Source organism: Chiloscyllium plagiosum, chromosome 2, assembly GCF_004010195.1.
Source record: "Chiloscyllium plagiosum isolate BGI_BamShark_2017 chromosome 2, ASM401019v2, whole genome shotgun sequence".
Classification (NCBI taxonomy): Eukaryota; Metazoa; Chordata; class Chondrichthyes; order Orectolobiformes; family Hemiscylliidae; genus Chiloscyllium; species Chiloscyllium plagiosum.
The window spans coordinates 65037317-65054567 of record NC_057711.1 but is presented as its reverse complement, the minus strand read 5'-3'; the positions used below and the strand labels follow the sequence as shown (position 1 = coordinate 65054567).

General features: G+C 37.6%; 1 protein-coding gene across 11 annotated transcripts in view; it reads left to right on the top strand.

Moving 5' to 3' along the window:
- Nucleotides 1-17251, top strand: part of sema6a (sema domain, transmembrane domain (TM), and cytoplasmic domain, (semaphorin) 6A) — a 152344-nt gene that overhangs the window by 122410 nt on the left and 12683 nt on the right. For 6 of the 11 annotated variants that reach the window (XM_043711327.1, XM_043711335.1, XM_043711319.1 and 3 more), the window contains exons 11-19: nt 211-342; nt 2138-2293; nt 6156-6329; nt 7885-8025; nt 8215-8292; nt 9983-10038; nt 11257-11277; nt 11468-11518; nt 13390-13551. In XM_043711327.1, coding sequence (XP_043567262.1) covers nt 211-342; nt 2138-2293; nt 6156-6329; nt 7885-8025; nt 8215-8292; nt 9983-10038; nt 11257-11277; nt 11468-11518; nt 13390-13551 — 971 coding nt within the window. The remainder of the gene's footprint in view (nt 1-210; nt 343-2137; nt 2294-6155; nt 6330-7884; nt 8026-8214; nt 8293-9982; nt 10039-11256; nt 11278-11467; nt 11519-13389; nt 13552-17251) is intronic. The other 5 variants (XM_043711370.1, XM_043711361.1, XM_043711378.1 and 2 more) reach the window with 5 other exon arrangements.

Here is a 17251-nt window from a genome sequence, read left to right as displayed (position 1 = left end):
AAATACAGCACTTTAATGTCCTCTGCCCAGGACTTGTGTTAACAAGGGGAAGGGTAGGAGAGGGAGAGAAAACTCTCAAGCTGTTTGAAAGAGCATTGTAGTTTATTAGTAGGAGACCAAGAAGGCAACTTCAAAGAATGTGTTTTGCTGATTGATTTATTGCATGCCTCATGAGTGAACAGTCCTTTTCTGGTAAATGTCTCACTGCAGCATCCCTGGATCAGCGGTCTGTGCATATGATATGGAGGACATTGCCGCTGTCTTTATTGGTCGATTCAAAGAGCAGAAGTCTTCTGATTCCACATGGACACCAGTCCCTGAAGACAGAGTTCCCAAGCCAAGGTATGTCAACTATCCTTAAGAAAAAAAAAATCCAATGAAATTTCTTTTCAAAAGCAGCTGGAAATATTTGAACAGTAAAAACATGAAGTTTTCTCATTTTCCACTAAAATGAATTGATCTCATGAATGTAAGTATTTGATTTGAAGAAAATTCAGTATTTTGTCTATAATTCAGTAAACAACTGATTTCATACCTTGATAATGTTGTTTGAATAGATAGATGAAGGGACAGCAGTTTTGCACACAAGATAAGTGCACAAAAGTTAATTAGATCTGCAGACCTATTCACTTTTTTGGCAATTCAACTAAGTCTTGCAGTTCCTTATTTCTCTCCAAATTGTTTTTAATTGAATTCCCGCCCAGACGGTGCAACTTCTCAACTTTCATCATCTTCCTGAAACTCTGGTATGGTGCAGAGTTAAGCTGTTCTTGCAACTTTCTTTATTCCATTTAAGATTGCTCATGTTAGCCAGATTGATTTGACATTTGAAGAAAAGTCAGATTATTCGTGCACAGCACAAAGCATTTATTTCAATTGCTTTTGATAAGTACATTGCTGATTATGCATGACCAAGATTTTCTTCTCCGTATGTTTTTCCAGCATAAAAGAAAGCCAGGCATACGATGAGATAATATTTCAGTAGGTGGTTGAGACAATATGAATTCAAATTGTGCACAAAAAGTTTTGTTGCTACTTGACTGCTGAGATCAGACCGATTGTAGCCTCTGACCTGATCCCACTCTGGACATCATCAGTGGAAATTGCATTGCTTTGGAGCTAAACTGTACTCTAGTTATTTGTTCTGCTTGTTGAGCAGCACTGTATATACTGATGTCTGAAATTCACATGAAATGATGTTTACACAGAATGGGAGACAAGACAGTAGTTCAGTTCATGCTCCCTGTGCTAAAATTGGACAGCAAGTTTCTTCAACTTTTACATCTGTGACAACATAAAGAAATGTGTATTTATATTGTGCCTTTCATGCCCTGAGGTTGTCAAATATTTCTTTCAGCCAGCAGAGTAGTTTAGGACTTTTGTCACTACTGTCATAGAGGGAATGCAGCAGCCAATTTGTGCACAGCACGATTCCACGTGATAAATGGCCAGGCAGTCTGCTTTAGTGCTCTTGGTTTGGAAGATAAAATATTGACGAGGGAACTGATGAATTGACATCGGACTGACACTTTAAGGTTCTAGTAGTATTTTGTTTTTAGAAAAATATTAGCCAGTATAACAAACATGAAGTAACAGAAGAACATATAAATCAGGCTGCAAAAATATGCTGTGGATAACTTGTGCATAGATGCTTAGTGCATTTGTCTAAATTTCACTTCCTAGCATTTTATTTAAGAGCGGTGTTTAACTTAAAGCAGACTATGACCTGGATAAACATTTTAAAAAGGACACGGGCTACGTAGTCAATGGAAGTTCAGTAATTGTTCATGAGAAATTCCTTGGATTGTATATTTTGTAGCCACACAGTGTGAATTAGTTGAGCAATTGGTATGGATCCAAGTGTTATAGAAGAAAGCTATCTTCAAGTCCAATTGAAAATTAAAACATTCAAAGGAAATGCATAAATAGTTTACTGGGCAAGGTACACGTTTTAATTTCTTTTACGCTAATCTCAGAAAGTCATCATTGTAGAGTCTTATAAAAAAAATCTTTGCCAAGCACCTTTTGGAGAACCTGGTGCATCTGGCTGTTTTTTCCCCCTCTTTAACTGGTATTCTTGCAGATTGTCCTGAAGAGTGCAGGATGAAAAGCTTTAACAATTTGTTCTTTTATAAAGGCCTGGCTCTTGTGCTGGTTCAGTGTTACTGGAAAAATTTGGAACTTCCAATGGATTCCCAGATGATACACTCAACTTCATTAAAACGCACCCTCTCCTGGATGAAGCTGTACCTTCCATTGACAATAGGCCATGGTTTTTGAGGACAATGGTCAGGTTAGTGGTTACTTTACTTTTTTTTTTACAGGTAAAGAGCAAACATATGTTGTATCTCATTATTGGCCAGTTCTGGCATTGTTCCCCAAATTGAAAAAAAAATGAGTGAATGTTTGAAGAATTTGTTTGCTCAAAAAATCACATTGTGTGGAAGTGTCTCGTCTTGCATTATTGGAAAAATAATACTTAGACTGCTTGAGAGAAGAGTGCTGATTGAAGCTATGTGTATTAATTCTCAGGTCCATGTTCTTTACACACTGACCTGTACATACATACATGTCTGTACATACATGTACATACATGTCACAAACCTTGCAAAAAATACATGTCTGTTTCAACTCAACAGCTACTCACTGGTTTATTTCTCTGGCCAATGTCCAGACCAATTAGTCAACCTGCCTGCTTTAAAATTGAAATAAAGGTTGACAGTTAATTGTCAATCATCGTTAATGGGTGCATTTTCCATGACATTGCTTCTAATAATCCAAGTCTATCTGCCAACCACTAAGCACTGTGCTCTTATGCAGTTTAAATATTAATTCTCTCCTTTTAACTGGTATTCTTGCAGATTGTCCTGAAGAGTGCAGGATGAAAAGCTTTAACAAAACATATTTTTTGAGCAATACTCAAGTTATAGATTACCACACAACTATGTTTATGTTGACTACTCTTCCTTAAATTGAAAGAAAATGTATAAAATCAGAATTCCTGAAACATTTGTCTGGTGGAGTAGGAAGTAGTTCCATGGAGCATGAATTTGCTACACACTCTCTGGTTAACTGCATTTCTCTTTCAACCATTGCCAATGCTGTTGACTGTCAGGTTGGCTGCCTGCCCAAACTGTTACTGTCCATGGTGCATTATCATCTGCGGTCAGCTCCACTGAAAGTGGATGGACATCCATCAATCCGGTTTCACCCACTGGACCACCATAGTGTAAGAAAATAGAACAGGCTAAGGCAAGTCAGAAATTTGAGCAATGCACAGGTGTCATTAGTTACATGTGTATGCAAAATGACGTAGCTTGATTTTTAGATTTGGTTTGGACTGTTAATGAGGTGGTAGCTTTTGTTATTGTGGCCAAGCTAATGTGAGAGTCAATGGTAGAGTGAAGGGAACGTTTGGTCAGTGGGGAATTAAGGTTACAGTCATTTGAGTTTTTCATTAGCTTTCCCATTCAGAAAGAGTTTAGGTTATCCAGTTTATCTCCTCCCACCCTCTGTCATCTTCTCCTCGTGCATTTAATAAAAAAGTCGAAGGAAATGTATGAATAGTTTAATGGGCATGATATGCTGCTTAATTTCTTTCACACTTCATCTCAGAATGCCGTTACAATCTTGTGAAAGTTTACCAGGTACCCCTTTTGTGAAGCTGGTGCATTGTGCTGCTTTTTCTCTCTTTAACAATCCTCATCTTTTGTTGTTTTGTACAGGCAGTTTCTTGTGCAGGTTCAGTATTACCGGAAAGATTTGTGATTTCCAGCTGCTGAGTTGATGGCAAGATGATGTGTTGTATAAAGTGTGGGAGACCACCATGAATCTTAAATCCTGCTCTGTGTGGTATGGCAAAGCTACACCAGAGTGCCCCAGGCAACACAAGTAATGTTGCCACATTCTAGTGATCTGCTGCCTTACATTTCTTGTGTCTGTGTAGCCTTTGTGGTATGTTTGGCTACATGGTCAGCAAATTGCCCTCAATTACCATTACCACTATGCCACTGCCTCCTTAGGGAGAAATTTTGTTGCTTGCTCCGCCTGTTTCTGAAAGAATAAAATCTAAATCGCTCTCAATAGTAGATGGTAAATTCCAAAATAACAAAAATAGCTCCAGTTCCAGCAGAAAGTGGATAGGTATGTAAAGATTTGTCAGTACTGTCATCTTCACAGTCATTAATATTGCTGTCCTTGCCCTGTTCTGAGCTTGTATCTGTGGTTGCAGCTTCAAGTTGCTTGCCTAATAGAAGTGCAGGCTTTTTACAATGTCCTTTGCCAACATTCAAATGGGGAAATTGCTGACTGAACACTTTGGGTGGAAATGACTTTGGAGGATACAATGGCTTTAAGAGATGTATTTTGTCCTTTTTTTTTAATAAAGGAAGGTTGAGACAGAGGCACAGAGAGATCTGTTCAGAGTCAACAAAGTAAACAGCTTGCGATACTTTTTGTTAAAGATAATGTTGGAACAATAGAAGCAGCCTGAATGGGTGGGGTCAGTATCCGTCAGAACCAGGATTCTTAGCTTTAGCTTTCAACAGTTGCTGAGGTCTTGAAGCTGGATGTGGAAGGTCTTATTCTTCCCTCTGTTACAGCTAAAAGCTGGGGTTCTGTTCCTGCTGCTAGAATTACATGTGAGACCATCTATTTTACTGAATTTGCATTTGCCAAGAATATGCTTATGCAGTGTTACTATATGGGTCAGTTAATTAGTAATAGTGTGTGTGTATATACATTTTGTTAGGCATTTTGATCATTTTAGTTAAGCCAGTTATTTTCTTTTACTTTCAGTTTGTCTTGTATTTTAACTTTAGTGTAAAAACAAAGTGTGCTTTGCTTAAAGTTGAGTAATTTGACCAATCAAATTGCATCTGGAGCACAACACCTTTAAAACAAGAAAAAGCTAGAGTCTAGGCTATCTTGATATGTTTGAGGGGGTTTGTCTGGTCCTTGACAAACCTACTGCTTAGAGATTGTCTCCTCATCCCCCACTATCAGCAGCTTGACCTCCTCTTTGAGGTCTCTGCTTATTTTCTACGCGATTCTGTATTCAAAGAGGAATGTCTCCTAAATTGGTTTGTACAGAAGCCAGATGTCAGCAAAATGTCCTCCTGCACCCATTTCACCAACTCCTGTAGACATTTTTAACTTGGCACAGCTATAGAAATGAGTAAACACCTGTATTATTCTAGTAACATCCAAAATAGATCAAACAACAGCAGCAAATCTGTAATTGTTTGATGATACCTTTCAGTATTGCTGGTGGAGGCACCTTCTTAGTACTGAACATGTTAGCTGGAACATTTAGCTACAAGTTGGCAGCAATGGTCTCAAATCAGCATTGCACGCTGATTGAAATCTGATCTGTCTGCCCTGCAGGTAAATAGTGGGTGTTGACTCCATGCACAACACCTGAGCAACATGGTGCTTCATGTGACTCAACCCAAAATTTCATGTCCGTTAACCCATCTTCCTCTTTAAGACTCTTATTGAACTGAAATTTATTTCTGAAATTTTAATTTATTAAAGGCATTCTGTTCTGGCTGCGAACACAGATACTGGTTTCAATTGACTTGTGTGAGCTACTGTTCATTGGTAGCAGTGTGGTTGCTGGGGAAATGTTTATTTAGTGCGTGACTTTCTGTCGAGTTTAGTTGAATGCAGCACAGCTGTTAAGAATTTAACAGTGAGTGCACTGTTATGCCCATATATAGAGAGAGAGTAGTTCTACAAAAAATCATATTTCATGGATGAAACAATGCAGCCTTTGATATTGATTTATTCAGAACATTTTAAGGAAAAGCTCTCTTTTAAGTTCCATTGGCCTGCCAATGTAGGTGAACAAAAGGGAGCTTGTCTGTTTCTTGAACCATTCTGCATGTTTCAATTAAATAGGAACTAACTCTGGTTAAAGAGTGAACTTGATAGTTTACATATAAGCATACTTTCTCTATTAGATTGCAAAGAAATCTATTGCATTCCGGTTTCACCATTTCATGATGAGAAAAGACTTAAATTTGAGATGGTACAAAAATATATATATTTTTTAAAAAAACATTCACTTTAATGTTCCATAGAGCAAGGTTCACAATTCAGGAGGGTCTAATGGTAAATGAAATGAAACGTGATCATTTGTTTATTTTCAACAGATATCGATTGACCAGAATTGCTGTGGATAATGCTGCAGGTCCCCACCAAAATTACACTGTGGTGTTCTTAGGATCAGAGAAAGGAATTATCTTGAAATTTCTGGCCAAAGCAAACATGGGCTTCATAAATGACAGCATCTTTCTGGAGGAGATTAGTATCTACAACGCAGAAAAGTAGGTCCACCCTAATTTTGCACTTGATTGAAGCAGAAAGATTTTAAATGCACTTGAGTAAAATCTGCAGGTAAAATCAGGGTTACATTATTTGTACTGCACTCACATTGCGCATCATTTTAATGGGTACCATTTTGGGAGTGTTAGTGAGGATCTTTTATATAAATAAGTCAGATACTTATTTTGTTATTAACACTCTCAAAATCAATTTTAGCAAGTAGTTATGTTTGCTAAGCAAGAGCGCTGAAGCTTTTACTGAATTTTTTTTGAGGTCTCTCCATCCCTCACTCTGTCTGTCTCGCTCTCCTCTTTCTATCCATACCTCCTTTTCTCCTCTCCCCACTGCTCACTCTCTTTCTTTCTTTATCTCTTTCTCGCTCTCGCTCTGTCAGAAACTGAGTCACTATCGGCACTTCTGTCTCAATGTCACAGACCATGATTCCTAACATTGCCTTGACTTCTTATTCCTTTTCATTGGACTGTGAATGATTCCAGGCACTATCATTTAGGAAATTCACCACCAAGGTGGGTGGGCAAGGTATGGGAGGTAAGATAGTTAAGCTTTTCCCTAGTAGGATGATACAGCCTTAGTGGGCACCCACATATCCATTTCTGAACTTGTGCTTTGAGTTCATTTCAAGACTTTATTATGTGATTATCTTTCTTATTTTGATTAAAAGATTAAAATCCCATTAGACAGACAACCTTTATAATGGGAACAGGAAATCAAATATTTCATTTACCTTACCCATTGTATCAAAATTAAATGTCTTGTCATGTTGTTAATAATTTCTGCATTGGCATAGCAGATGAATACTCTGCTTGCTTTGACAATAGGCATTCAGATTATTAAGCTACCAAATTCAGTATCTGAGCTGTGACAAAATAACTGCTTCCAGTTGAGATCGTGAATTATTATTAATTTCACTCCTCTTTGGACATGGCAAATGGACATTGGCCAAGACTCTTGCCTGTGGGGGTATGCATAAATGTATAGATATTGGCTGAAAATGGAATCAGGCTTAGCTGTGATTTCACCCCTTGAAGATTGAGTGAATAAGCCATGACATTCAATGACCAGGCACATTAATGAATGAATAGTCTGTATAAGTGGGGAACTGGAGTGTTATATTTTTCCCAAATGTTGAAAATAATTGCACTCGTTTACTCAATGAAATTCCTGCAGTTCTCCATGTGGTTGGTGGATTGATGTGTCCAACAGTGAATGTGACACCGGGATATTTATTCACATTAACAATCAGCTCCTAGCTCCTTAAGAACAAAATTGTCACAGTGTAACAAGAAATGCTACTGGTACTCGGGGAAATATAACCAAGCACAGCTAAGTGCGAATTGTGGTAAACCATGTTTTAAAGTCTGTACTCCTTTTACAATAAATGTAACTTGTTTGTGCCAAGTGCTGCATGAATGCTTGTAACACTTTGCCATCATTGTAGCTTTGCTACTTCAAAGGTACTTGGTGAAAAATTGGATTCGTGAATGACATATGAAATCACAATTGGTGTAGGGTGTAAATGTTGTTCTTTTGTGGTAGGTGTAGTGTTGATGGTGTGGAAGACAGAAGAATTGTGGGAATGGAGCTAGATAAGCCCAGCAACACTCTCTTTGTGGCGTTCTCCACTTGTGTTGTGAGGGTGCCTCTTGCTCGATGTGAACGTCACAGCAAATGCAAAAAGTGAGTTGAGGATTTTCTATTGTTTTGTGTGTTTTGAAAGATTTGCATGCAACTAAGCATTGAAGCACTGGGAAGGCTAGGTAAATTGTCATGGTGAAGTCTATTTGAGAAAGGAGGGGAATTTCTGTTTTGTGATTTGCATAAATGATCACAGAGTCATTTGGAAGTTTTATTCTGTTCCTTCCCCAGGACATGTCTTGCTTCTCGAGACCCCTACTGTGGGTGGCTGAAGGAGGGCTTATGTGCACAGCTAACACCTACAACTAAGTAAGTGTTTTTTTTTTAACGAAAGAAGTGGTGAATGGAACCAGAGAAATTAAGCAAGTGAGAGTGGCAAACTAACATAAAGTCAAGCCTTTTTGGCAAGTGTTCACTGTTACCAGAGATGTCCTTTGCAGATAGTGAATGGTTGTCCTCTTTATTCTGGACGAGCACAACTTGGTGGGCATGAAGATTTAGCTGAGAATGATGAGGCTATAATATATATTTGCTTTTCATGATGAAGAACGTGAAAAAAATGTTTATTTTGTGGGTGTCAGCCCTCCTTCTCTCGGGCTCCTTCAGACTGTTCTCCAAATGCAGCATACAAGACGAGAAGTACAACATCTGTCAAACTAGTGCTGCTGCTGCTGAAACTGTTGTTCAGAGGTGGCTGGTGGCACTTTGTTACCTGACTTTTATACTCACAAGTGGTATTTTTATTTACACTATATTTGAAAACATGGAAGGAGTTTGGTGAACTGGTTGCCCAAAGAGACACATCTACATCTGACCAGACTTCTCATAACTATACACAAGCAAAAATGAAGGGAACATTACTGTATATTATGTAGTTGTTCTCAAATAACACAGTATCTTCCAACTGTGAATAACAGCAGCAACCAGGCATTCCTTATCTTAAGTTTGCAATGGCATTGAATAGTCTCAGTCTTTTTATTATAAATGGATGATGTTTCTTAATAAGCCCAACAAGTACATATAGAAATGTAGCTCTGTCCAGGTTTGAGCATTCAAGTGGGTGTAGGAGCAAGCTCCTCGTGTCTGAATGGTAAGGCCTGATTTGGGCTTTGAGCTTCGTTTATATCAAGCTAATCAACTGTAAAGGACAGTTGCATACATAAAGAGCCTAATATCTTTTGCACATGGACACTACTTGAGGATTTAACTAGTAGGCAGTATACTTCTGTTCATTGTGAATACGCACTTCCTGACTAGTTACTGCAGACATGGAAACTAATTGGCGTCCAAAAATTGAATGCTGTGAAGCCAAAGTTTTAATCAAATGGATCAAAATTCATTATATTATGAGGACTTTTCTACTGCTTTTCTCATGTGCACCAAATCAATCAATTTTCCCAGGTAAAGCACAAATCAATGGCTTAATTCTAGCCTTGACATTAAGCCAATTCTTTGGGTCATCTTTGTTGAAAACCTCTCCTGTCTATGTTCCATTTCTTGAATGTATGGCAAGAAATAGAATGTTTTTGTAGAATTTGAAGACAGGCCACTGTTCAACAAACTGTGGAAATGTCACCTAGAATACTTTTGTGTTGCTGGTGATGTCTGTTTTATTTGAGGATGATATGCATCAAAGAATTGGTTAAAAAATCAATAATGCAGAGTTGCTGCAACACATCACCTTGTTGCTGACCCCACTTTAGAACTTGCAATTAGGATGTAAGGTTTAATCACCAGTAAGGATCCTGGCTGAAAACTCCCTGACTGCACAATGCCCTCTCTAGGTTAGACTGAGGGGGGAATTTTGCTGTGAACCATTGCTGGTAGGTAATCTTAATAAAGGCTAAGGTCAGAGGTTATTCCTAGAATTTGTTTTCGTCAGTGCTCCAGTAGGACAATGTCAACCAAACCATCAGTTGAATGCCACATTGCAAAGTTTAATGTGCTAGTACCATTTTATCACTTACAAAAATAACATGTATCTCTCTGTTTTGTGTAGATCGTTTGATCAAGACATTGAGCGTGGCAACACAGATGGTCTGGGAGACTGCCAAAGTAAGTTTACCTACATGTTTGGGGGGTGGGGTTATTATACTTTTTTTGATGTCACTGCAAAAATATAATTTCAAGAGAATAGTATTTGTGGCATTGATCAATGCAATTCAGGGGAATATCTTGATGAGCAATATGTAATCTTTGAAGATCATTCACTCATTTTCACAAGCCTCTATTTAGCAGTTACCACATTAGTACATGGTGCCAAGCACAATTTTAAGTTTTTCTTTTGTTATCCAGTGGACAATACAGGAATGTGTATAATTAATTCTGACTTAAAAGTACCCCTCAAAGAAATAACTTATTTTGTGCAAATTATTAAACATTCATCTGAGAGGGAAAGTAAACTAGACAATGGCAAAATAATATGAGCTGTTAATAGTATTATAAATAACTAGACTTGTTTAAAATAGACTGTTTGGGAATATCTTCCGTATAAATAAATTATTAAAATTCTCATCATAAACTGGAGACAATTTTTCGCAATGTTTCCAAGTGGCTCGCTTTGGAGGAGTACTTGGCATACAAAGGAGTTCTGTACAGTTTGGATTGTACATCTCAGATTCCAATATTTGTCTAACTGTTTCTGGACCATAAATAAAGGATCAACATTTACATTAATGAGACTATATAAATATTGTTTTCATGGAAGATAAGATATATATTAACTAGGCAAAATAGTTCTGGCATAATAGTTCTGGCAAAATGAAAGGAGTTGGTGTGGTTTCAAAAGGGTATGTGGATATAACCTCTAAAGGCAATGCCTCCTGTACAGTTCAATAGAATCCCTACAGTGTGGAAGCAGGTCATTTGGTCCATCGGGTCCACACCGACCTGCTGAAGAGCATCCCACCCAGACCCAGCTCTCTACCCTATCGTTTTAACTCCACATTTACCAAGGCTCATCCACCTCGCCTGCACAACCCTAAGCACTATGGACAATTTAGCACGGCCAATCCTCCTAACCTGCACATCTTTGGACTGTAAAAGGAAATAATGTGGCATTTTGCACTCGTGCGGTCTGATCTATTATATTTTCTGTTACTTTGGAAATGCCTTGTGTATTACAGTGCCATTTTGGAATACCCCAATTATTCTGTAGATTTTGATTCATTTTTGTAAAAAAGCTTCACAAACTTAGAAATATTATGCAAGTCTGAATCAGCTTATTATGGCGAAGTTAATTGACACAATTTTCTTTTTTTTTTCTTTTTGCAGACTCCTTTGTGGCACTGAATGGTAAGCATGCCATGAATCTGTTGTTTGATTAATTGGTGACATAAGCATTCAATTCATGCTGCACCCTTTCCAACTCCCCCTGTGTTTTATCAATGGTATTTACATTCAGGATGCTTTATTACTGTTATCTTTTATTCCCCTACCTTCTTTAGAGGCTTTTTTTTCATTTCCACCGTTGTTTTCTTCTTAGACTTTTCAACCACCCCACAAGGTCATGAAATGTCTCGTGATACAATACATGGTCAGTGTTTCTTTTAAACCCAATTTTATTGACTTTATTCTGGAATGCACTTAGTTTAACCTTGAAGTAATCTATCCACTAATATAAATCATTTAGCTGTTTGTTACTTGTTTTTGTCTTTTATATTCAAGATTTTCAATTAACTTTTTGTAGACACTAGCCTGATATTAGACCTTGAGTTTTACTGATTAGCTCAATTATAATGCCCAGTGAGAGGTTGTCCTTGATTGACAAGAAACAGGACTATTTAGTCTAACGCACTGCACATATATGTGGCCATGCTGATTATAAGATAGCCCGTAATTGACGATATTGGATCCTTCCTTGTTTGTGACTCCATTTTCAAGTTTTTGAAATGATTGTAACATCAGGAATGGATTTTGCCGAAGTAAAACCGACTGTAGATTCATGGAAAATGCTTTTCGATTATTCCAGATATTAAAGAAACAATTAAGTGAAGCAATATGTTTTGCTTGTCTGTACTGTTCAGATTGAAGTATACTAAAACTAAGTTTCATCACGTCTCCTCTGTCCAATCGTTTTCTTCCTTTTCTCCTCCTCCTCCTCTCCTGTTCTGAAAGCACAAATTGTTACTCAATCACCAATACTTAGTAAGTGAGTCCAAGCGATTCACGGGCTCTCTTCCATTTTGGAGAATGTCAAAGATAATTCATTGCTGTCCTCCCCTGATGTTCACAGACACAGTGTTCTTTCGAAGGGGCTCTGAATAATTATCCAGAACAGGAATCCTACTTTTCATTTATCTACTGTCCTCCCAACCCAATGGCACTAAGGCAAATTGCAGCACCAGAACTAATAAACATTAACTGAGCAAAGGGCAATGATGTCCATAATTGGTAGGGCTCAATAGCACATCATATGATGAATTTGTCGACCTGAGCTGATCCATTTCAATCAGTCATGTATTTCTTGCCTATTGTACTTTTTTAGACCATCCTGTTAAATTGTTTCTAAGTGGGTAAAATCATCACTTTGTGCAAGTGCTTCTTTCTGAATCTCTTCCAATTTGCAATTGCAGTGGATGGAAAAGAGTCAAAGAAAGACAAATTCTCATAATGTTGGAGAATTCAACTCCAGTAGGGAAATATTGAGTAAGTTTTAAAGGCAGATTAGCTGTAATAATTAACCATCATGTCCTTGAATTCACACAGTAGTTCTGTGCTGTGACAAAGAAGAATTTATGCATGCTTAATATTTTAATGAGCACTATCTCATTACTGAAGATTACAGAAGAATACATTTCAAGCAATTGACTGTTATGTGCCATTTTCCAAGATATTTGTTTCCCCAAGAATAGTTCTTTTCATAAAATGAAGTATTAACAATGCAAGCTGTTCCACTCACCCCGATTCTTTCTTTAAATGCACCCTTGGGTTACACTAATAAGGTTGGCTACTAAAGCAATACATCCTGTCACAGTTGATGGTGAATAATGAAATGCTGCTGTCATAGTGATCTTTCAGCCTGTAGCGTCAAGCAAAATAAATCCCTTTTAATGATTAAGTCTTGCAGACTGAAGGACAATTATGTGGCAAAATCATTGTTAACAATCCTTAATGTAAGCAGTCCTCAGTCTTTTGAGAGAACTTTTATTACTGTCATAGTTACGCAGAGGTTCTGTCATACAGACTCAGTGTGCTGCAGGCTGGATATGAGTTGTCAATGTCTATAATTCTTAGTGTGAATTCAATCTGAGAGGGGAAATAAAGATTTACTTCACTCGTTGTAAAATAAAAAGAGACAATTGGGTTGTATTAGAACAGATGTTCCATTTTGCTGACTTAACAAAAATTCAGATACTTCGTCTGATTAGAATAGAATGACCTTGACTGTGTTTATAATAATGACAGGCCACTTCAGTTCTGCCTTTTCCACTACCACCCCTCCTACAGCAGTTAAGGAGGGTTATGATCCCCATGGGCGGATGCTGGATCAGAAGAATGTTGTTGTGTCCTCAGAAAGCATAGACCCGTACGTGGCCAACCCTCCACACAATCACCATGATACCAACGGTAAGGCCTTGAAAACACTTCTATCCTGTGGTCAGAGTAAACTCAGTGTAGCTGCTTCCAGCAAAATGCAACTTATTTGACATCTTTTCAAAAGAAAAAATATGGATTTAATTGGTTCTTGGTGTCACTCCCAAATACTTGTAACCAGGCAGCTCATCAACACGAGATTCTTTTCAAAGACAGTAAGTTCTACATCCGGAACACTCATGAGCAAATATTGAACACCTCTATTATTTAATCTATTGTAAAAAGGAAATGGAAATTTATTCAGCTTCTTTTAAAATGTTTGTTTTTAAAAATGCATTTCTCTCTGTTCCCCACTGCAAAACTTAGCATTTTCCAATAAAGCCCAATATTTGCTCCTAGGCTATCAAAAGATGCAAGCATTGTATTGACATGACTTTTGTCTAAGTTTTGCCTCATCTTTGCTCCCCATTCTTTCCAACTGTGGTTGAGCTGAGAGAGAGAGATAAGTTTATGTTCATATGTCACTCGCCCTAAATTTGGCCCAGAAGCACTCAGTGTTGACTCTGGATGATCAAAGTGGGGTAAAATGCTGAATTCATCAATGGTGATACGCAACACTTTTATAATTGTCCTTCTTTAAATTAAAAACTTTTTTTTTGGTTCAAGGTTGATTGATTAATTTATTATCACAGTCTATGATGCACATTCAAAGCTGAATGTTTAGCTGTAATAGGTTCAAAATATTCAAATTCAGCGTAAACAGAATGGTGATAAAAGTGAGAGAAGCTATGTATCTTAAAATTATAATAAAATATATAAACATGATCTTAAAGTTTATAGCGAGGCCTGAACTAGTTATACTGAAAACTAACCTCTGAGTAGACATCACAAAGCAGAGTTTTAATATTGATTTAAGGCAGCTGTTAGTCATTTTAACACTCAATCTTAGAGTAATAAAGTTTAAAAACTATAAACACTAACTTGTATAAAGAGTTAGACCGGTACCTACATGAGTCTGCTTTAATCTGTTGGCAGAAGAACTGCCTTTATGAAACTAAAATAATACACAGTAAGAAGGCTCAGTGAAATGGGAAGTAAGAATTGACCAAGTTAATAGAGTCATAGAGATGTACAGCATGGAAACAGACCCTTCGGTCCAACTCGTCCATGCCGACCAGATATCCCAACCCAATCTAGTCCTACTTGCAAGCACCCAGCACATAATCCTCAACCCTTCCTATTTATATACCCATCCAGATATCTTTTTGAACGTTGCAAGTGTACTAGCCTCCACCACTTCCTCTGGCAGCTCTTTCCATAACATGTACCACCCTCTGCATGGAAAAGTTGCCCCTTAGGTCTCTTTTATATCTTTCCCCTCTTGCCCTCAACCTATGCCCTCTAGTTCTGGATGCCCCCACCCCAGGGAAAAGACTTTGCCTATTTATCCTATCCATGCCCCTCATAATTTTATAAACCTCTATAAGGTCACCCCTCAGCCTCCAATGCTCCAGGAAAACAGCCCCAGCCTGTTCAATCTTTCCCTATAGCTCAAATTCTTCAACCCTGGCAACATCCTTGTAAATCTTCTCTGAAACCTTGCAAGTTTCACATTAGGAAAAAAAAACTCTACTCAAACCTAATTATAGGTTTGATTCCCAGTCTTTCCTACAGTACCTGATCTCAGTTGAGAGAAGTTGGTGCACTTGAATCGATCTCAACATCAGAAAGGCTAAATAAGATGAAAATCTGGATGGGAACTGTAGGTGTGAATACCCGAGAGCTGCTCTGGATTGCCCTTCATAGATTAGTAGCTAACTGATACTTGATGCTTTAACTTGCACAGAAAAAGTGGCATTTGGGCTGTGCCTCAACAAGATTACCATCAGTCAGTGTGGATGCAAACGATGTTATTTCATTATGAATAAAGAAAACATTGTCCCACAAATAGGATTTATTAATAAAAGATCCTTATCCAAGTTGAGCTCCTTTTAAAAGTTTTCAGTTCACTCAATTTTAATTCTCTTTATGTACAGTAATGATTAGTATTGAGAATGGCAGTGACCCTAGAGCCTTATTAGCACCTAAGAAGGTCAATTTAATGTTTGGTGCTCTGTGGGGTATCATTATAATTCATACTGGCAGAGCTGGAAGCAGTTTACCTCTAATGAACAACAATGGTAGCAGAGGTGACTGCATGGATCTGACATTCTGGTGTGTGGGTGTGCTTTTAATATACTAAATGATCTGTAAAGCTTGATATTGACTGCATTTAATGGTTTTAATTGGAAATGGGTTGGTTTATTTGTTTTTTTTTGTTATTGTGGTGTGGTGTTTTTCTGTTGGCACTTGAGAATTCTGTTCAATTTATTTTGCAAAATGCCACATGAGTTCTTCAATGTCAGAACTTCATGTTTCTTAGTTTGCTGATTTGCTTACTGTCACTATTTTGTTCATAAAATAAGCACGTACAATGAACTGTTGAATTTGCACTTGCTGTTTTGCTAAGTATTGCTCTGCCAAATCACCTGCTTTCTGTGTTACACCCTGGCTTCTTAGATGTTGCACCCACATGATCAGTCTCCTTTGAATTATGTTTTTTTTTGAAAAATGAATTCCCCTTGTTGCAATATTAATGGAATAATCTGGCAAGTCAATTCATGTGGGTGAGGCATGATATGTGTCCAGTGGCTTCTGATATTTAATATACTCTGGAATATTTTCAAAGCAGTTTTAAAAACAGCAACACCTTTGTTTCAAACACAACATTTTGGCTGGGCGTTTTTTAAAATTTCTAGTTCACAACATAAAATGTTTCAGAGTATGCTTCTTTCTGCTGTATTTTTGTGTGCTAAGCTAATGGTATGATGAGCCATTGCATAAAATGAACTTAACCCTCAGAACCTTCCCTTCTGCTGCCATTGTATTGAAGACCTCCCTCCCACTGAACATTTCATCTCCTTGTATGAAATGTTCCAAGGCCTTACAATCTGTAGTTTGATTCATTACTAACAACAGAAACAGTGGTGAAAACAATCACTCAACAGTGCTGTAGAATGAAAAACTCTCCTTGTTTTTCCCTTTAGGAATTGACCCTTCCTTCTTTCTCCTTGTGGATTATGCCTGCATGTCCTTGTGACCCTTGATTAGTAGCTTATGATATCTTTCAATTGCCTGAGTCAAGGATAGCCCCTCATTTCTGTTCCCACTTATCTCAGCTGCCAGATGTCTGGAGCCGCTGCAGTCGCTGTCTAGGTGATATGAATATTATAGTTTGTGTAGACAATGGCTCAGAATTGCTAGTTTACCAGATTAACTCAGAATTTCTTTTACACTTGCAATTTTTATCTCTGTGTGTCCCATCATTATCAAAAAGGATTGGACATTTACATTTCCAGATAAAGTTTGCAAATGCAAAGCAGTACATTATTTTCATCTCATTTCAGCTTGAATTCTGTCCTTTCTGCATTCTGTATTGTATTGCCAAGCCATCTGTACTTTATTATTCAGACAGACAAAAGAAACTCTTTCTTGCCACAGACATTGCTTCATCTTGAGTTCGATATTAAAATCTCCCACTGATTTTGGAGACTGGTGAGAGTGTAGGCAAAGTTTAAAATCTCTCTGGCCTTAATGTTGAGAGCTGTATTTTAGAAATGAAAATCTTATATTCACTTTATAGTCAGCACTGTTGCTGGATAGTTTCTGAAGGACAAAATTTATTCGTCCTTTG